This window comes from Procambarus clarkii, chromosome 37 (genome assembly GCF_040958095.1).
Source record: "Procambarus clarkii isolate CNS0578487 chromosome 37, FALCON_Pclarkii_2.0, whole genome shotgun sequence".
Taxonomy (NCBI): domain Eukaryota; kingdom Metazoa; phylum Arthropoda; class Malacostraca; order Decapoda; family Cambaridae; genus Procambarus; species Procambarus clarkii.
In genome coordinates, this window is record NC_091186.1 from 10,826,671 (window position 1) to 10,848,236 (window position 21,566).

Genomic DNA, 21,566 nt, shown 5'->3' on the forward strand with positions numbered 1-21,566 from the left:
ATGACCGCAATAGGTAACCTATGTTTGTTTCATTTCACACGTTGAGCACCCGGAGAAGGTGCAGAGGGCCGAGGCAACCCCTGCTGGCCCCCAGACAGTCATACATGACCAGATGAGGTCAGGAGAGAGGGAGCTGGGCCAGGGCAACTCCCCATCAGCCCCAGGGAGTCATGTGTGAGCCCTCAGTCATTACCACAAGGCGAAACTCTTGAGGTGCAAGCTTGGACAAAAATACAAGTTCATACTTGTGTATGGTTAGTTACAACAGGTTGATACTAGTGTATGCTTAGTTAGAACAGGTTGATACTTGTAAACACTAGGACAGATGGACGGGTTCCTAGTAGTGAACACTTAAGACTTGTCAAACTGCTAGTGGCAGAAAGATAAATAATCTTCCAGAAGTGCTGCAGCGACATCCTGTATATCTCATAATACTGTATCTCTGATGTTCCTGCAGAAGGTATACCATTCTAATACAGTATATTTTTCTCTGGATACTGCACTGTTCTAACATATATTTCCTTGCATGCTGCAGAGGGTGGACACATTGGCATGTGGATGGGGGCTGTGATAGCCGTGGTGGTGATCGTGGCGATGCTGGTGGTGTCCGCCTTAGCAGTGAAACGACTGAGGACCAGACATGCCCAGAAACATCCTTACCAGGGGTACCGGGTGGTCGGCACCGAACCTGTGAGTTGCAATGTCTGCTTCTTGGCCCAGCTTGTAGAAAGGAAGGGGAAGAAGGGAGGGTTAGTGCTATGCTTTGATAAGCATTAAGTGAGTTAGTGCTGTGCTTGTAGAGTGGGGGGTGGGGTTAGTGCTGTGCTTGTAGAGTGGGGGGTGGGGTTAGTGCTGTGCTTGTAGAGTGGGGGGTGGGGTTAGTGCTGTGCTTGTAGAGTGGGGGGTGGGGTTAGTGCTGTGCTTGTAGAGGAAGGGGGGTGGGGTTAGTGCTGTGCTTGTAGAGTGGGGGGTTGGTGTTGTGCTTGTAGAGTGGGGGGTGGGGTTAGTGCTGTGCTTGTAGAGTGGGGGGTTGGTGTTGTGCTTGTAGAGTGGGGGGTGGGGTTAGTGCTGTGCTTGTAGAGTGGGGGGTGGGGTTAGTGCTGTGCTTGTAGAGTGGGGGGTTGGTGTTGTGCTTGTAGAGTGGGGGGTGGGGTTGGTGTTGTGCTTGTAGAGTGGGGGGTTGGTGTTGTGCTTGTAGAGTGGGGGGTTGGTACTGTGCTTGTAGAGTGGGGGGTGGGGTTAGTGCTGTGCTTGTAGAGTGGGGGGTGGGGTTAGTGCTGTGCTTGTAGAGTGGGGGGTTAGTGCTGTGCTTGTAGAGTGGGGGGTGGGGTTAGTGCTGTGCTTGTAGAGTGGGGGGTTAGTGCTGTGCTTGTAGAGTGGGGGGTGGGGTTAGTGTTGTGCTTGTAGAGTGGGGGGTGGGGTTAGTGCTGTGCTTGTAGAGTGGGGGGTTGGTGTTGTGCTTGTAGAGTGGGGGGTGGGGTTAGTGCTGTGCTTGTAGAGTGGGGGGTGGGGTTAGTGCTGTGCTTGTAGAGTGGGGGGTTAGTGCTGTGCTTGTAGAGTGGGGGGTGGGGTTAGTGCTGTGCTTGTAGAGTGGGGGGTTAGTGCTGTGCTTGTAGAGTGAGGGGGTGGGGTTAGTGTTGTGCTTGTAGAGTGGGGGGTGGGGTTAGTGCTGTGCTTGTAGAGTGGGGGGTTGGTGTTGTGCTTGTAGAGTGGGGGGTTGGTGTTGTGCTTGTAGAGTGGGGGGTGGGGTTAGTGCTGTGCTTGTAGAGTGGGGGGTGGGGTTAGTGCTGTGCTTGTAGAGTGGGGGGTGGGGTTAGTGCTGTGCTTGTAGAGTGGGGGGTGGGGTTAGTGCTGTGCTTGTAGAGTGGGGGGTTGGTGCTGTGCTTGTAGAGTGGGGGGTGGGGTTGGTGCTGTGCTTGTAGAGTGGGGGGTGGGGTTGGTGTTGTGCTTGTAGAGTGGGAGGTGGGGTTAGTGCTGTGCTTGTAGATTGGGGGGTGGGGTTAGTGCTGTGCTTGTAGAGTGGGGGGTGGGGTTAGTGCTGTGCTTGTAGAGTGGGGGGTTAGTGCTGTGCTTGTAGAGTGGGGGGTGGGGTTAGTGCTGTGCTTGTAGAGTGGGGGGTTAGTGCTGTGCTTGTAGAGTGGGGGGTGGGGTTAGTGCTGTGCTTGTAGAGTGGGGGGTTGGTGCTGTGCTTGTAGAGTGGGGGGTGGGGTTGGTGCTGTGCTTGTAGAGTGGGGGGTGGGGTTGGTGTTGTGCTTGTAGAGTGGGGGGTGGGGTTAGTGCTGTGCTTGTAGAGTGGGGGGTGGGGTTAGTGCTGTGCTTGTAGAGTGGGGGGTTGGTGTTGTGCTTGTAGAGTGGGGGGTGGGGTTGGTGCTGTGCTTGTAGAGGAAGGGGGGTGGGGTTAGTGCTGTGCTTGTAGAGTGGGGGGTTGGTGCTGTGCTTGTAGAGTGGGGGGTGGGGTTAGTGTTGTGCTTGTAGAGTGGGGGGTGGGGTTAGTGCTGTGCTTGTAGAGTGGGGGGTGGGGTTAGTGCTGTGCTTGTAGAGTGGGGGGTGGGGTTAGTGCTGTGCTTGTAGAGTGGGGGGTTGGTGCTGTGCTTGTAGAGTGGGGGGTTGGTGCTGTGCTTGTAGAGTGGGGGGTTAGTGCTGTGCTTGTAGAGTGGGGGGTTGGTGCTGTGCTTGTAGAGTGGGGGGTGGGGTTGGTGTTGTGCTTGTAGAGTGGGGGGTGGGGTTAGTGTTGTGCTTGTAGAGTGGGGGGTGGGGTTAGTGCTGTGCTTGTAGAGTGGGGGGTGGGGTTAGTGCTGTGCTTGTAGAGTGGGGGGTTGGTGCTGTGCTTGTAGAGTGGGGGGTGAAGTTAGTGCTGTGCTTGTAGAGTGGGGGGTGGGGTTGGTGTTGTGCTTGTAGAGTGGGGGGTGGGGTTAGTGCTGTGCTTGTAGAGTGGGGGGTGGGGTTAGTGCTGTGCTTGTAGAGTGGGGGGTTGGTGCTGTGCTTGTAGAGTGGGGGGTTGGTGCTGTGCTTGTAGAGTGGGGGGTTGGTGCTGTGCTTGTAGAGTGGGGGGTGGGGTTAGTGCTGTGCTTGTAGAGGAAGGGGGGTGGGGTTAGTGCTGTGCTTGTAGAGTGGGGGGTTGGTGCTGTGCTTGTAGAGTGGGGGGTGGGGTTAGTGTTGTGCTTGTAGAGTGGGGGGTGGGGTTAGTGCTGTGCTTGTAGAGTGGGGGGTTAGTGCTGTGCTTGTAGAGTGGGGGGTGGGGTTAGTGCTGTGCTTGTAGAGTGGGGGGTGGGGTTAGTGCTGTGCTTGTAGAGTGGGGGGTGGGGTTGGTGTTGTGCTTGTAGAGTGGGGGGTTGGTGCTGTGCTTGTAGAGTGGGGGGGGTGGGGTTAGTGCTGTGCTTGTAGAGTGGGGGGTGGGGTTAGTGCTGTGCTTGTAGAGTGGGGGGTTGGTGTTGTGCTTGTAGAGTGGGGGGTGGGGTTAGTGCTGTGCTTGTAGAGTGGGGGGTGGGGTTAGTGCTGTGCTTGTAGAGTGGGGGGTGGGGTTAGTGCTGTGCTTGTAGAGTGGGGGGTGGGGTTATTGCTGTGCTTGTAGAGTGGGGGGTGGGGTTAGTGCTGTGCTTGTAGAGTGGGGGGTGGGGGTTAGTGCTGTGCTTGTAGAGTGGAGGGTGGGGTTAGTGCTGTGCTTGTAGAGTGGGGGGTGGGGTTAGTGCTGTGCTTGTAGAGTGGAGGGTGGGGTTAGTGCTGTGCTTGTAGAGTGGGGGGTTGGTGTTGTGCTTGTAGAGTGGGGGGTGGGGTTAGTGCTGTGCTTGTAGAGTGGGGGGTAAGGTTAGTGCTGTGCTTGTAGAGTGGGGGGTGGGGTTAGTGCTGTGCTTGTAGAGTGGGGGGTGGGGTTGGTGCTGTGCTTGTAGAGTGGGGGGTGGGGTTAGTGCTGTGCTTGTAGAGTGGGGGGTTGGTGCTGTGCTTGTAGAGTGGGGGGTTGGTGCTGTGCTTGTAGAGTGGGGGGTTAGTGCTGTGCTTGTAGAGTGGGGGGTTGGGTTGGTGCTGTGCTTGTAGAGTGGGGGGTTGGTGCTGTGCTTGTAGAGTGGGGGGTTAGTGCTGTGCTTGTAGAGTGGGGGGTGGGGTTGGTGCTGTGCTTGTAGAGTGGGGGGTTGGTGCTGTGCTTGTAGAGTGGGGGGTTAGTGCTGTGCTTGTAGAGTGGGGGGTGGGGTTGGTGCTGTGCTTGTAGAGTGGGGGGTTGGTGTTGTGCTTGTAGAGTGGGGGGTGGGGTTAGTGCTGTGCTTGTAGAGTGGGGGGTGGGGTTAGTGCTGTGCTTGTAGAGTGGGGGGTGGGGTTGGTGCTGTGCTTGTAGAGTGGGGGGTGGGGTTAGTGCTGTGCTTGTAGAGTGGGGGGTGGGGTTAGTGCTGTGCTTGTAGAGTGGGGGGTTGGTGCTGTGCTTGTAGAGTGGGGGGTTAGTGCTGTGCTTGTAGAGTGGGGGGTGGGGTTAGTGCTGTGCTTGTAGAGTGGGGGGTTGGTGCTGTGCTTGTAGAGTGGGGGGTGGGGTTAGTGCTGTGCTTGTAGAGTGGGGGGTGGGGTTAGTGCTGTGCTTGTAGAGTGGGGGGTTAGTGCTGTGCTTGTAGAGTGGGGGGTTGGTGTTGTGCTTGTAGAGTGGGGGGTGGGGTTAGTGCTGTGCTTGTAGAGTGGGGGGTGGGGTTAGTGCTGTGCTTGTAGAGTGGGGGGTGGGGTTAGTGCTGTGCTTGTAGAGTGGGGGGTGGGGTTAGTGCTGTGCTTGTAGAGTGGGGGGTGGGGTTAGTGCTGTGCTTGTAGAGTGGGGGGTGGGGTTAGTGCTGTGCTTGTAGAGTGGGGGGTGGGGTTGGTGTTGTGCTTGTAGAGTGGGGGGTGGGGTTAGTGCTGTGCATGTAGAGTGGGGGGTGGGGTTAGTGCTGTGCTTGTAGAGTGGGGGGTTGGTGCTGTGCTTGTAGAGTGGGGGGTGGGGTTAGTGCTGTGCTTGTAGAGTGGGGGTGGGGTTAGTGCTGTGCTTGTAGAGTGGGGGGTGGGGTTAGTGCTGTGCTTGTAAAGTGGGGGGTTAGTGCTGTGCTTGTAGAGTGGGGGGTTGGTGCTGTGCTTGTAGAGTGGGGGGTTAGTGCTGTGCTTGTAGAGTGGGGGGTTGGTGCTGTGCTTGTAGAGTGGGGGGTTAGTGCTGTGCTTGTAGAGTGGGGGGTGGGGTTGGTGCTGTGCTTGTAGAGTGGGGGGTTGGTGTTGTGCTTGTAGAGTGGGGGGTGGGGTTAGTGCTGTGCTTGTAGAGTGGGGGGTGGGGTTAGTGCTGTGCTTGTAGAGTGGGGGGTTGGTGCTGTGCTTGTAGAGTGGGGGGTGGGGTTAGTGCTGTGCTTGTAGAGTGGGGGGTGGGGTTAGTGCTGTGCTTGTAGAGTGGGGGGTTGGTGTTGTGCTTGTAGAGTGGGGGGTGGGGTTAGTGCTGTGCTTGTAGAGTGGGGGGTGGGGTTAGTGCTGTGCTTGTAGAGTGGGGGGTGGGGTTAGTGCTGTGCTTGTAGAGTGGGGGGTGGGGTTGGTGCTGTGCTTGTAGAGTGGGGGGTGGGGTTAGTGCTGTGCTTGTAGAGTGGGGGGTTGGTGCTGTGCTTGTAGAGTGGGGGGTTAGTGCTGTGCTTGTAGAGTGGGGGGTGGGGTTGGTGCTGTGCTTGTAGAGTGGGGGGTTGGTGCTGTGCTTGTAGAGTGGGGGGTTAGTGCTGTGCTTGTAGAGTGGGGGGTGGGGTTGGTGCTGTGCTTGTAGAGTGGGGGGTTGGTGCTGTGCTTGTAGAGTGGGGGGTGGGGTTAGTGCTGTGCTTGTAGAGTGGGGGGTGGGGTTAGTGCTGTGCTTGTAGAGTGGGGGGTTGGTGCTTTGCTTGTAGAGTGGGGGGTTAGTGCTGTGCTTGTAGAGTGGGGGGTGGGGTTGGTGCTGTGCTTGTAGAGTGGGGGGTTGGTGTTGTGCTTGTAGAGTGGGGGGTGGGGTTAGTGCTGTGCTTGTAGAGTGGGGGGTGGGGTTAGTGCTGTGCTTGTAGAGTGGGGGGTGGGGTTAGTGCTGTGCTTGTAGAGTGGGGGGTGGGGTTAGTGCTGTGCTTGTAGAGTGGAGGGTTGGTGTTGTGCTTGTAGAGTGGGGGGTTGATGCTGTGCTTGTAGAGTGGGGGGTGGGGTTGATGCTGTGCTTGTAGAGTGGGGGGTGGGGTTGGTGCTGTGCTTGTAGAGTGGGGGGTGGGGTTAGTGCTGTGCTTGTAGAGTGGGGGGTTAGTGCTGTGCTTGTAGAGTGGGGGGTGGGGTTAGTGCTGTGCTTGTAGAGTGGGGGGTGGGGTTAGTGCTGTGCTTGTAGAGTGGGGGGTTAGTGCTGTGCTTGTAGAGTGGGGGGTGGGGTTGGTGTTGTGCTTGTAGAGTGGGGGGTGGGGTTAGTGCTGTGCTTGTAGAGTGGGGGGTGGGGTTAGTGCTGTGCTTGTAGAGTGGGGGGTTGGTGCTGTGCTTGTAGAGTGGGGGGTGGGGTTGGTGTTGTGCTTGTAGAGTGGGGGGTGGGGTTAGTGCTGTGCTTGTAGAGTGGGGGGTGGGGTTAGTGCTGTGCTTGTAGAGTGGGGGGTTGGTGCTGTGCTTGTAGAGTGGGGGGTGGGGTTGGTGCTGTGCTTGTAGAGTGGGGGGGTTGGTGTTGTGCTTGTAGAGTGGGGGGTTGGTGCTGTGCTTGTAGAGTGGGGGGTTGGTGTTGTGCTTGTAGAGTGGGGGGTTGATGCTGTGCTTGTAGAGTGGGGGGTTGATGTTGTGCTTGTAGAGTGGGGGGTTGATGTTGTGCTTGTAGAGTGGGTGTCGGGCTGATACCTGATAAGCTAAATTTTCCTGAAATACTATATTTTTCATTTTTTTTGTTTATTATGGAATGATAAAACTTCCCACTGCATTATAAATGATTTGAATATTTTTTGAGTTTGAGTCAAAACTAACATAGAAATTTGATCAAACCTAACCTAACTAAGTCAGTAAATCATGTCCCTAATATATTATTATTGTTAGAAAATAACGAATTTTAAAAGCAATATTTGAAAATAACGAAAATCATTCTGCCTGTTAGGCCAAACATACATTGCATATTAGGCCAAGTAGTACCCAATAGGAGACTGTTGCATAAGTTGGAGACACAAGCTGGAGTAAGTGGTAGGGTGCTCCAATGGATAAGGGAGTACCTAAACAACAGGAAGCAGAGAGTTACTGTGAGGGGTGAGACCTCAGACTGGTGTGATGTCACCAGCAGAGTCCCGCAAGGTTCTGTATTCAGATCTATCCTGTTTGTGATATAAACATGAATGATCGCACATCATTCGTATAGGTATAGGTATGATATACCTTCCTTCTGGAAGGTATATCATACCTTCCAGAAGGTATAGACTCATTCTTCTCAATGTGTGCTGGTGATGCTAAAATTATGAGGAGTAAGACAGAGGAGGACAGCAAGAGGCTACACGATGACCTGGACAGACTGAAGGAATGGTTTAACAATAGCTATTAGAGTTAACTCAAGCAAGTGCAAAGTGATGAAGATAAGTGTAGGGAGCAGGACGCCAAACACAAGATACCAGCTGGGAGAGGAAATCCTTCAGGAGTCAAGACAAGAGAAAGATCTGGGGGGTTGATATCACGCCAGACCTGTCCCCTGAAGCCCACATCAAAAGGATAACATTAGCAGTGTATGCAAGATGGGCACATATAAGAACTCCCTTCAGAAACTTGTGTAAGGAATCATTCAGAACCTTGTATACCTCATATGTCAAGACCAATACTGGAATATGCAGCTCCAGCATGGCGTTCACATCTAGTCAAACACAAAACGAAGTTAGAAAAGGTTTAGAGGTATGCCACCAGGCAAGTCCCCAAGTTGAGAGAAATAAGCTATGAGGAAAGATTACTGGAACTGAACCTCACAACACTGGAAGAGTTAGGGGAGACATGATCACTACCCACAAAATTCTCAAGATGAATTGACAGGGGTAGATAAAAATAAACTGTTTAACACATGTGGTATGCGAACAAGGGGACACAGGTGGAAACTGAGTACCCAAATGGTGTTCCAATGGATAAGGGAGCAACAAAAAAACAGAGTGTTAGGCTGAGGAGAGAGACCTCAGAATGGTGAGGTGTCCCAAGTGGAGTCCCACACAGTTCTGTTCTCCAACCTAACCTGTTTCTGATATATGTACAATTTCCCAGAGGATATAGACTCATTCCTGTCAATATTTATTTTAGATACTAAAATTATGAGAAGGATTAAGACAGAGGAGGACAGCAAGAGACTACAAGATTGTAACAAACTAGGCTGGTTGTAAGAATTATCCAGAGTGGTTTATCGACAAAAGAGAATGGGAAGCTGAGCCCGCATGGTGACCTGGGAACCTGACCCCAGGGGAATTCGCGGTGGAAATAACCGATGCCTTGTTCATAGCTGCGTATCATCATCCTATAGTATTCAGTAATTTAGAGAAATTAGCCTTTATTCATTTTGTATTAAAATTGTATTGTATAACAGTACTGGGTACAATATCAAGAGTATTCTAATTATTGAGTTTAAGTCACCATCAGTGACGTCACGAATCAGATCTAACTTGTAAGGCGGAGTGACCGGCGGTCATAGGTCATCAGGGTTGACATGTCTACTATTTCTCAAAGTTCAATTAACCATTTTGGGGATCGGGAACAGCTCTGCCGTTAGATGTTTGTGTAATTTAATTTCAGTAAAATAATTCAACCAGTCTGGATCAATTAAGTACAACAGAGGTTAATTGTTATAACTTAAACCTTGCTAGTAACTTGGTAGAACTTTGACTAGGCGGAAGGATACAATGCTCTAGTCTGGGGTAGACCAGACGAGGAAGAGATCAGTGTGGACTCCAGAGCAACTGGGAGAGGTCAACCATCTTGCCTCTCCCCAAGACCAGCCCAACATCTTTAGCTGGTAAAACATAGAGGTATAGTTGCTATTGTTATGTATAGGAGTAGTCTTCTCATTTGCCATTCAGGTCAAGTAGGGAGTGTTAAAGTGACAGGGAGTGAACATATTTAGATTTTGTTTTAGTTTTCTTTTAATAAATTAAGTAGTTAATATTTTGCATTTTTATTGTTTCCATTTGGTTATGTTTACTTGTCCTGGTCACGTGGTCCACACGAGGCAGAGTTGGATTGGGCGCCGATTCTAACATCGAATCGGAATTCATCATCCCCATCTAATTAATTCCACACTCAAGTTTCCGAGGTTATAAACTACTAGTGGGGATCAAGCCCCAAGGTTGACTAATTCGCATGATCGATCCAGACCTCGATCATTGCTGTGTTACTGGTCTGGTGGTGGCGGCGGAGGCGACTCTAGGGTTTTGCTCAAAGCCTAGGTCACGTCATACTGGGTGTAGAATCCTAAGTCGGTCAATCGTCTTAGGACCACGTGGCGTGGAGTTGGCTTTGGTAAAAGTTTTGGAGTCCCTTGGTAGAGAATAAAAAGTAAGAATACGGGTAGAGGGGTAATAGAAGGAGAGATTAAGTAGAGAGAAACCCTACCCCGTGTTACAAGATGACCTGGATAAACTGAAGGAGGGGTCCAACAAATGGCTACTAGAGTAATGAAAAGTAATGAATATAGATGTAGGGAGGAGGCCAGACAAAAGGTACCAACTGGGAGATGAAATCCTTCATGAACTTGGAAGAGTGAAAGATCGGGGTGGGGGGTGGGGGGTTGATATCATGCTGAACCTGTCCTCTGAAGCCCACATCAAAAGGATATCATCAGTGGCATATGTGAGGCTGGCCAACATAAGCAGCTTGTAAAATCCTAAAAAACCAGTATTGAATGTAATGAAACGTCAGGTTCTTGGTGAGCTATGGAGGCTCCCTGAAGCTATCCAAACTGATATACTGTATTACAATATTAGTTGGGGTCATCAGTCAACGAGTCCATATGCCTACTGGGGACCACGAGCCAGAACCTGGCCCCCTCATAGAGGTGCAAGGTGCAATGGCCTATGAATACTTTACATTTAAAGTTTGTCAAACTTGCCACTGACCAGGTAAGGCACCCAGAAAGGTAGGTGAACCGAAACAGATCACTAGTTGAAAATTGCAATCTATATCCTCAAATGGGCAAATGAACTCCCCCAGAAAGAAAAAAATATGCAACACTTTGTCCAACCAGCCCCTTGTTCATTAGTGCCACCTTCCCCCCCCCCCCTGCGGGGAGAGGAGGAGCCAGCAACCCATCAATTCAGTTACTGACTAGAGGGAGGGAGGGAGGGTGTCAGGGAGCCGCCGAGGCTCACCCAGAAATTAGAGTTTCATTACACTCGATGCTGGTTTTCTGTGGGGAACCCCGTTGGCTCCCTGAAGCTAACTAACTATCCAAAGAGAATGAAAACAGGGACTTACCAGGAAGGACATACAATCGGGACATACCAATAAGCGTCCCAGAAGTCCAGGGACACCATCCAAGTGCCCGGCTCTAACAGGAGCTGAACCAGGGAATATACTTGTGGAAAATACTGGACTGCCAGGTCCCAAATTTACACATTAAAATAACAACATAATGGAGAGAACGATACAGAAGAAAATGAAGAATAGAACCAGTGAAGAGCAAGGGTGCCATAGGCACAATCAGAGAACACTGTATGAACATCAGAGGTCTACAGTTGTTCAACATACTCTAGTGAATATAAGGAATATTGCTAGAACAAACGTGGACACCTTCAAGAAAAAACTAGATACTGCAGTTTTCTTCAAGAAATGCCAAACCAACCAGGCTGTGGTGGATATGTGGGCCTGCGAGCTGCTCCAAGCGGGCCTGTTGGACCAAGCTCTCAAGTCAAGCCTGACCCCGGGCCAGGCATGGGGAGTAGAACAACTGCCTGAACCCCATCCAGGTACAATCCAGGTAAGTATTATTCAGAACCTTGTATAACTCTTATATCAGACTAATCTTGGCTACCTGCTGGATATCTGCTGGATGGGGTTCTGGGAGTTTTTGTACTCCCCAAGCCCAGCCCGGGGTCATGCTGGACTTGGAGTATCCGACTCCAGTGTGAAGTCCATATCTAGACAAAAAGAGATGAAAGTTAGAAAAAGTTTGAAGGTATATAGTACCACCAAACTGATACCTGAGCTATGAAGAAAGTCTACTGGAATTGAACCTCACATCACTGGAAGACAGAAGTTATGGGAGACATGATTAAAACCTACAAAATTCTCAGAGGAATTGACAGGGTAAATAGACAAACTATTAAGCATGGGTGGTACACAGATGGAAACTTAGTACCGAAATGAGCCAAAGAGATGTTAGAAAGAATTTTTTCATTTACAGTAGTTAACAAATAGAATGCATTAGGAAGTGATGTGGTTGAAGCAGACTCCATACACAGTTTTAAATGTAGATTTGAAACAGTTCAATATACTCTGGAACCTGTACACCAGTTGATTAACAGTTGAGAGGGGGGATAACCACCCCCCTCCCCTCTTGCAAGCACAACAAGGTGTGTACTCACCTAGTCATACTTAAACACACACAAATACTGGCTTCCTGTTCCCCAATGAAACAAATTATTAAATATTATTACTATTATTACTGTATTGTAACATAGTTCAAACAAATAGCCTAACCCACATGTGAATTGACCGACGATGTTTCGGCCTGTCCTGAACCCTTATCATCACGTTTATTTCATATACACCTGTTGGGTTATTTGGTATTATATAGCTTACAGCCTAGATTAATTGTTATTAAAGGTCAAAACAGAGTAAGCTCTTCAGTACTGTATATATCAATTAATAACAAGTACAGTAGATGGGATATTTGACATAAAAACTCTTCAGCCCTTGCCTCATCAACTAACCTATGTCTTCCAGCTGTACGAGAGGACGCAGCAGGTGGCCGTGCCAACGCAGGTGGGCATAGGGGCACGGGGGGGTACACCAACAGAAGTCCAAGAGTCACAGGCCGAGAAGGATGATGAGGTAGGGATGTGTGGCCGCACAGCCTCAACGGGCTCAATAGGACACTCCTGTTTGAGCTTGTTAACACACGCCCATGCGGACTCGTTAGGGCGCACCCGTGTGGGTTCATTAGGAAGTGCCCATGTGGACACATTGGGGCGCTCCCGTGTAGGGTCACTAGGAAGCGCCCATATGGACCCATTAAGACGTGCCCGCGTGAGTTCATTAGGACGTGCCCGGTTGGCATCATTAGCGCAGGCAAGCTCACCGGATGGCAAGCTGGCTGTCTGGAACCCAGTCTCAAGGGCCAAGTCTGCTGAGTGTCTAACAGAGAAGGTGAGGAATGATATGTCTGGCTTTATACAAGCTGTATAGACTACATAGCATGGCCTTATATAAATAACCACTTTTTGTGTATACTTTCCTTCAAATTTATAGTACACTGTACTTAACTGACTATGTCAAATTCCATTTACTCTACAACTTAACCATTGAATTTCAATATTCACAAACAGAGTGCAGTATGTCCAATTTGTTATTTAAAATAAAGTATACACACACCTCTGTCTTCAAATTTGCAAAATAGTCATGAGTCTACATGCAAATGTAATTAAATCTATAATTGATATGATTTCTTTTATGTTGCACAGTCACTTCTGTAGGGTTTTTCCCATTTATTTACATGCATGTGTACTTTTCCACATACATAAGCAGGAGACCATAGAGCTGCCTACTGGCATGAGGCAGCAGCCAAGCCCCTTATCCTCCACCAACTCCCTGGACACCCTGACAGGAGACCAGGATACAATCACAGATTCCCGCCGCTACTTCACCCTCAAGGTAAGTCATTGTAAGTGAGGAGCAGTACAATCAGGTTTGTTCTCAACTTACAATCAAACATTCTGAGTTCAAATCCCAGGTTGGACAGAACAGGTTGAGTGTATTTCTTTTACCTAATGCACCTATTCACATGCCAGTTATTAATAGCTCAACTCACACGCATGAATTTGAATGACAGTGACGACATTCAGTCTGCCCTAGATCCTTTGTTTAATTTTGGCTAAATGTGTCCTTTTGTTAGTACACTAGCTGACCAAATATTTTTAACCTGAACTAGTAACCTTTGTTCTCATGGGCACCTTCCACGCTATGAAGCTTAGTCATATTAAGTACTTGCAGATGCAAAATGCATTCTAAAGGTCAAGTTTCATTATTTCCATGGTATACTCCATTACTTTTTAATAAGTAATATTCCATTACTTTCCAGGTATACCCAACTATTGTTAGTATAGATTAATATCAAGTGATTATTTGTCAGTTAATTAATTCTCAACCTAACTCATAATCTAAGGCAATTATTATTTATGAAGATCCAATTAACAATTTGTCTTCGAGGTACGTGCACGTGGTCAATCATTTTAAGGTTAATTTGCTCTCACCATCACTTCATCTCTCCTTTCTCCTCCCATCACTTCCCCTTCACCATTACCTATTACTCTTATCATCATTCCGTGTGTTTCCTCGTTACAGCGTGGACCATTCGTAGAGTTCACAGTGCAGTGGGCGAGCAGCACAAGTTGTCTGAGTGTGTACGTGGTACGTCTGACTAGCCTGCCACCCAAGTATCACAAATCCAGCTGCACCCTCACCCTCTCCCTCACCAGTCCTCATAAGGAGGGAGGGGGTAACAAGATCATCACCAAGACCTCACCCCGGCTCAGAAATGCTAATCTTAACCCCGAGTGCAACTACCTCTTCTCCTACCAAGGTTCGTAATATGTGAAGAGAAAAAGTCACATCATGGCTGAAAATTATTAAGTCAACCCATGCATAAGGATGGAAACTAACAATGTTACAGTCCAGACTGAATCTTTATCAAGACTTGATATGGGTCCAGGATGAACTGAAATGTCATCACTTGCCTTTCATTTCTCATGTAGGTTGGGTTATTGGTACGTATTATATGTATACTTTTCTCCACTCTATTAAGTAATTACATTAGTAGTCTAAATGCTCAGTCTGCCACAGCTTATAGACAAAAGGGATTAATAATGATTTACCATGCAAGTTGAAAAAAAAATAATGATCTCTCTTTGGTGTTCCGACAGATATATCCCTGGAGCAGCTTCGTGAGAGCATGCTGGTGCTGGGTCTACTGGTGCGTCGCAGCAAGCACCTGCTCAACAAGCAGGTGGGGGAGTTGCATTATGCCCTAGGAGAGGCCCACCTTCACCCAGACACTCCCCGTACAGTCACTGAACCCATCACACTCAAGAAGAAGGTCATATAATTATGCATTTGTATTTTTATCTTCAGCAGGCACTATAACTAAATGCAGCAGCTCTTTTTCTATATTGTGCATACGTACATAAATCCATACACTTATTAATACATGCACACGTGTGTGGATATTCATTTAAATAAGACCACAGACAGCAAAGGAATAGATTTTGTAATTGTAATGGATCCTTGACAAATAGCACAATGTTCCAAGAGCAACTTGATAAACCTTTGGTGGCTGACACACAATTCATTTTACTCAAGCACATGACTGATAGATAAAGTTACTTTTTACATATATATCTATTACTTATTCAATATGAACAATTTACAATTCACCAAATCTAATAATTAAGTTTCTTGAATAAGACTAGATTAATATGGTTGACAAGAATAAACAAATTTTGTACAAGTTTTGTTCATTGATTCTTTGATTTGCAGGAGTCAAGTCCATGGTCAAGTGTGAGTGGAGGAGGTGGAGAGGGGGTGTGGGGCCAGGTGCAGGTGATGGCCCAGTACCAAGTGACGGGAACCTTACAGGGACGGATCAAGGTGGTCATTATCCGAGCTCAAAGTGTTCTCATTGGCAAGGTGAGCTGCAGTGGCTGTACACAAAGGAACTTTACTGGAGTATGGTCAAATCACATGCAAGACAGTTCGACAAAGCTAATTTTTCTAGTCAATACCGTATATATAGTTAGATTAGGAAGTAAAAGCCTAGGTTAGGTTATATTTGGCCTGATTGGGTTAGCTTAGGTTGGTTTGGGTTAGGATAGGTTTGGTTGAGTGAGGTTAAGTAGGGGCTAAAATCTGTTGGCGAATTGTCTTGTGAACGATACGATTTGTATTCAATTTGCCTCGGTGCCAAGTGTGTGTGTGTGTGTGGTGACTGCCAGTTTGTAGCCATAGAAGTAGAGGCTGTGATTTTCATGTCCTAACATCTACATTTATCACAAATGCTTTTCCATTGTCCGGCAGTTTTGACGCACATGGCCTCCTGTTGAGTTCAATTCAACCATTTGCAACTGAACAATTTTCTTCACTTCTTTTTCTGTATGAAATGTTTGTTTATTATATGGTCTCCCATATTCACCATATGGTTTCTCACAGCAAGGGACAGGAATCTTTTAGACCTAGTGAGGTCACCTATAGATTCTGATGGCCACCTCCTTCCACAGGATGCAACCCACAACAGTTGCCTAACTCCCAGGTGTCTACTTAATGCTAGGTAAACTGAGGTATTATATGTAAGGTCCCCCTCGGCTGGGGGTGATAAACCAATTGCCCGCATTTCAAATGTAATACACGTAACTATTTAGTTACGTGATTACTGGGTTATGATTAACCCAGTAATCACTTTTGTTGTCATGCATACACAGTTATTGGTCGTCTAAGCAATGTTCTTTATGAATTCAGCCTCCAACGATGGAGGTAGAACTACTCCCCCCATGCACCAGTGTGCATGATGGCAGTACATGAAACCCCTGAGTGGGCCTCAGTGGAAGCCTCAGGACCCCTAGAGGATTCAGTTAAATCCCAGGTTGCACTGCTTTTGACCATGTCGTGGTGCAATGGTCTAGGGCATGGGCTTGAGAGTACCCAGGTTGCAGGTTTGAATCCTCCTCGTGGCTCCTGAATTTTTCATTGATACATCATGGTAAACGTGATTTCATTGCTCTTATTTATTATTATTAACAAACAATTTCAAAGAACCCAATTAGAATGTTGAAATATTATGCATTTATATTTTGTATAAAGCCACTAATCACATGAAGCACATGGGATGTAAATTAAACTAGCTGCCGCTGGTGTCAACAATCATACCAAGAGCCAGAAGAAAAGGCAGAGGCACAACCGTCACAATAAACAAAACATGAAGAGCAGACTGGCAAAAGTTGTGAATTATATTAGCGAGTGATGAGGAGCTTTCAGAATGTGGAAATAACAGTGGACCACATTTCTAGTTATGGCTGTACTTTGTGGTGTACAGGACATGATTTGATAAGGGTCCAGAATCGACCAAAACATGGTCACTCTCCTTTCTTTTCAAGTGTGGGTTGGGTTAATAATTTTCAGCCGTGTTATTGTGACATAATCTCTGCAAAGAACATGGGGCCCAGGTGCAGGTGATGGCCCAGTACAAAGTGACGGGAACCTGTACGGTTCCCGTCACTTTCCAATAATTCTTAACAAGGTTCCCGTCACTTTCCAATAATTCTTAACAAGGTTCCCGTCACTTTCCCATAATTCTTAACATGGTTTCTTGCAGCAACATTAAAGAAAATTATTATCTGCATGAGACAGCAGCAGACAGAATATGTGATAATGCAAGAAAAGAAAATAGGTATGGAAATTTCTTTACCCCAAATACATATCAGTGATGTGTTCAGCAGCATGCAGGGATAAAATACAGTGTGTAAATTATGCTTCAGCTTACCAAGTCGCTATTTCTTTATTTGTATCTGCCATACAAACCCATTCTCTTATTCCTCATACTGTAATACAAACAGTGCTATGTCTGCATCTGCTCAGTCATGTGGCTGTGAACCATGCTACAAAAATGTCTACATGGCCATGTGTCATATGGCCGACCCATGCTGCCCCAGTCAACAGTATTCTTGTGTTGATTATAGATCCGGACAACAGTATTCTTGTACCAATTATACACAAAACAGTATTCTTGTACCAATTATAGACCCAGACAACAGTACTCTTGTGTTAATTATAGACCCAGTCAGCAGTATTCTTGTGTCAATAATAAACCTAGTCAGCATTATTCTTGTGTCAATTATAGGCCCAGCCAGCAGTATTCTTGTGTCAATAATAAACCCAGTCAGCATTATTCTTGTGTCAATTATAGGCCCAGTCAGCAGTATTCTTGTGTCAAATTATAGGCCCAGTCAGCAGTATTCTTGTGTCAATTATAGGCCCAGTCAGCATTATTCTTGTGTCAATTATAGGCCCAGTCAGCAGTATTCTTGTGTCAATTATAGGCCCAGTCAGCAGTATTCTTGTGTCAATTATAACCCAGTCAGCAGTATTCTTGTGTCAATTATAGGCCCAGTCAGCAGTATTCTTGTGTCAATTATAGGCCCAGTCAGCAGTATTCTTGTGTCAATAATAAACCCAGTCAGCAGTATTCTTGTGTCAATTATAGGCCCAGTCAGCAGTATTCTTGTGTCAATTATAGGCCCAGTCAGCAGTATTCTTGTGTCAATTATAGGTCCAGTCAGCAGTATTCTTGTGTCAATAATAAACCCAGTCAGCAGTATTCTTGTGTCAATAATAAACCCAGTCAGCAGTATTCTTGTGTCAATTATAGGCCCAGTCAGCAGTATTCTTGTGTCAATAATAAACCCAGTCAGCAGTATTCTTGTGTCAATAATAAACCCAGTCAGCAGTATTCTTGTGTCAGTTATAGACCCAGTCAGCAGCATTCCTGTGCATTCTGTGCCTGCCCAATCTCTACACAAACCACCACCAAGCAGTAGTAAAGATGTATTAATAGGGTGTCCTGACTGAGACCAGCTCACATTATATCTTATGTATCATAGGAAAGAAAACAAACAAAATAAACCATTGTTGAATATAATAAAACACCTCTCTTGGGTAGAGCCGCAGTGACTCCCTGAAGCTATCTTGCAGAGATGACTTCCCACTACTGACAGAACCTGGCTCTCGCACACAGGTGCAGGGAGCGGGGGACGTAATATTGCCACCCCCACTGGGAAGGCATCCAGAAAGTTAGTGAAGCTTTACACACAACTGCAAAATTCGTAGAAAACAAAGCAGCGAAACTGCCAAACATCTCCACAAGCTATTAAGGTCAGAAAAGCAAATCACTGCTGTAACTAGCATAAACCCATTAGCACTGATAGCTGCCACCCGGTTGCCCAAAGCCCCAGCTCACAGCTGGCTCAAAGGCCAGTCTAGAGCTGAAGCACCCCAAGTCGGCACCTGGTAGGGACGGAGGGAGTCAGGGAGCCACTAGGACTCTGCCAGAAGGTGGCATTTCAACACATTAAATGTTGATTTTCTGGAGCCCATTGTTGGCTCCCTGAAGCTAACCACAGAGAAACCGGAAAACAGAGGACTTACCAAGGAGGAAGATTAATGGCAGGTATTAGTCCAATTAGATCATGAGCAGGAAACCCAGCCTAGCACCACACAAGATCAAGTGGGACCAGGGACATTACCCAAATAATTTCAGGGCCGCCAAGACCCTGTGCATTCAACCTCTAAAACCCCTAATCCAAATATCCACCCAAGACTTCTTTGAGAAGAATGCAGCCAAAGCAGCGTACTGTACTTACAAACATCATAGGCCCGAGGATAGAATGAAGGCTGGCTAGCATTTATGATACTGGTGACAACCTGAGAAACACAAGCCATAGAATAGAAAACCAAGGAAACAGGGTCAACCAAAAAGGCAGAACTGGTGGCATGCAGATAATAACAATGTGCTATCATTGGACACAACAAATGATGCACCCCCGGCTGAACCAACCAAGCATCAATCACCAAAGGACCCCTCCAGAAATCAGCCAACTCATTCTTCACCAGAAAACAGTGAAGAAAGTGGTAAGCAAACAAACCGCCCACCAAGGGCAAAAGAATAAAATCTCCACCTCCGGAGAAGAGCTTAAGGCTCCCTATCTCAACAGCCAGAGGCAGCAGCCAACAAAATTGGAACTTTCAAAAAGCATCCCTGACCGAAGGGGGATTCTTGTATTGAGGAGAAGACAGAAACATCAACACCCCGTGAAGAGATCAAGATGTCTCCGGAGGAGCATAAGCTTGCTAGAGATGAAAGAATGCTTGAGACAATTTGCAGAACAGCACCGAACAAACATCAATTTCCAATGCTTGCAACAGTGGCTCTGCCAGACCCTAACGATAAGTTAATATTGGGCATGAGGTACTAATCTGAGAACAACCACGTCGACAAGGACAGGACCACCTGGACCGAAACCAAAGAAAAACAACAAAGGGACAGATAGTAGCGAAATGAACTCCAGGCAACTTCATAAAGCTGCCATGACGAGAGAGGTGGGACACCAATAATCCACGGAGGGATGCGAGAGGGAGAGGGGTTTAATCATTACACTAGTTTTTCCAACACTGTGGGTAGTGGTGCAGATTAGGTAAAGTGATTTGTACCATTACATGATCCATTTCAACACTACAGGGAGGTGGTGGCGAATACAAGATGCAGATGGTGGTGAAGAAAGGAGAGGAGACCCTAGCAGTGCATGACACCAAGCCGACATCAGGACCTTCTCCTGTGTGGAACACACCCTTCATCTTTGACGTGGCCCAGGACAAGGTCAGTATACCTATAGCAAAGGTCACCATATATTTGGCTATGCCTCAAAAGATGTATGCTACATAGTACAGTGAAAGCTATAGAGGCTATATATCGAGAGGCTTTACAAAAGTATGCCTTTCAATATACTTATACAGCACAAGCTCCTAATTAAAAATGCTTTCTGAAATTTCAGGTGAGGACAGAAAATGATGCAAATAAATGTAAAGTAAATGTAATACCAAAATTTGATATAAATTAATAAAGAAATGGGGATTTTAAAAAAACAGTACTTGACCTGGACTGAGACAGCTTGCAGAGTATTAATGTGTGAAAGATTGCATGGTGTCCCAGTACCATATCTGCCCTCTATGGACCCCAATAAATGATTAAACAGTATGACAAGGTTGGTTCCCAATCAGAGAGTCATGACCCCAATCTTAACATGCTGTATAGACCCAAAGAGTGGGATTGAACCCGGGACCACAGGATCACAAGTCCAGCGTGCTGTCCGCTCGGCTGACCGGCGACCGGGTTCCATGCTGGAGCTGCACACTCAAGTAATGGTCTCACATAGGCAGTGTATGTGAACTTGAGAGCCTCCTCGTTTAGATTTGTAGATGATGATCATATGTGTGCTAACTTCCTGTATGCTCCTGATATTATCCTTTTTGCATGGGCTTCTAGTGCTAGTGTCATTATTATGTCAACTGCCATGTCTTTTTCTCTTATTGTTTCTTATTATTTCTTATGGTATATATAAATACAGGTCTCCTATCTCCCATACCTATTTTCATTACTTTATACAGTACTTATTTGGATTTAATTCTAGCAGCCATGTATCTGCCCACTCCTGAAGTTTGTCAAGATCTTCTTGTAGAACCCTACAGTCCTCTTCAGTTCTTACTCTCCTTTTTAACTTTGCATGGTCATCAAACATTAATATATACAAGCCACTTCCTTTGAGAGGTCATTTACATAAATTAAAAAGAGCAGTGGTACTAGGATAGAACTCTGTGGAACACCATTTTCCACTCCTCTTCCACCTGACATTATCATCTCTGATTATGAACCTTTGTTTCCTCTATCAAGTGCTCCCATACCCAGTCCAGTGCCTTTCCTGTTATACCTGCTTGTCTCTCCATCTTGTACATTAGTCTTTTGTGACAAACTGTACCAAAATGTTTTGGGCAGCATAGGAAGATGCAGGGTACCCATCCTTCCTTCTCTTAGTCTTATAAATTGTCATCCACACTTCCGTGGAAATAAACGTTCCATTCACCTGGGCTCTAGGAAACTTGAACTGTGGACGCCACGTGTGAGGCCGAAGCTCTATTGACCGAGCTATTGAGTAGTCTTAATAAGGAAAGTTTCCAGATGCAGCATCCTGCTGCCAAACTGGATTTTTTTACTTTCCCTGACTGCTACTGAAGCTCAGAGGAATCAGTGACTCACACCCGTGTTATATGAGACTACTCAATAGCTCGGTCGATAGAGCTTCGGCCTCACACGTGTGGGGTTCATAGTTTGAGTCTCCTAGAGCCCAGGTGAATGGAATTCTCTTAGTCTTATTTTGGTGGCCCTATCACAAAAAACCATGTTGTGCTGCTGTTATAAAATTTACTGCCAAAATGTTCTGCAATTCTTTCTCTGATGACTTTTTCTAGAATTTTGCATGATATACATGTTAATGACTGGCTTATAGCTTAGTGCTTCATGGCTATCCCTTTCTTGAATACTGGAACTGTGTTTAAAGATCACTTGAAACTTCTTATTCAGTTCTTCACCAACACAATTCTCCAAGAGTATTTTTCCCTGTCCCTACAGTCTAATCACATGATCTTATACAATTGTTTTCCTCCATATATGGCTGTGCAGTAGCTTAGGTTTTCTCTTTGCTTTTACAGCATTGTCATTCTCAAGCTGCTGTTCTGCTGCCCTCCTGATTCTTGTGTACTCATCCTTAGCCCACTTTAGTACCTCCCTATTTGCCTCTGCATCCACATCCCTATACTTTTTTCCATGCTTTTTTTGTCTTTTC

At 46.9% G+C, this 21,566-nt stretch overlaps 1 protein-coding gene and 1 long non-coding RNA gene across 2 annotated transcripts in view; one reads left to right on the top strand and one right to left on the bottom strand.

The window, feature by feature from the left end:
* The window catches only part of LOC123765792 (uncharacterized), a 34,069-nt gene that overhangs the window by 4,918 nt on the left and 7,585 nt on the right, over positions 1–21,566 (top strand). Inside the window, exons 2-8 of the mRNA XM_045754551.2 lie at positions 536–690; positions 11,854–12,276; positions 12,655–12,780; positions 13,471–13,708; positions 14,049–14,221; positions 14,662–14,811; positions 19,409–19,546. Of these exons, the coding sequence (XP_045610507.1) occupies positions 536–690; positions 11,854–12,276; positions 12,655–12,780; positions 13,471–13,708; positions 14,049–14,221; positions 14,662–14,811; positions 19,409–19,546 (1,403 nt within the window). The remainder of the gene's footprint in view (positions 1–535; positions 691–11,853; positions 12,277–12,654; positions 12,781–13,470; positions 13,709–14,048; positions 14,222–14,661; positions 14,812–19,408; positions 19,547–21,566) is intronic.
* LOC123765793 (uncharacterized) lies at positions 583–11,964 on the bottom strand. The gene is made up of 3 exons (XR_006773762.2): positions 11,841–11,964; positions 7,063–7,163; positions 583–720 (listed from the first exon to the last, which is right to left on the bottom strand). It is a non-coding gene; the product is annotated as an uncharacterized lncRNA (long non-coding RNA).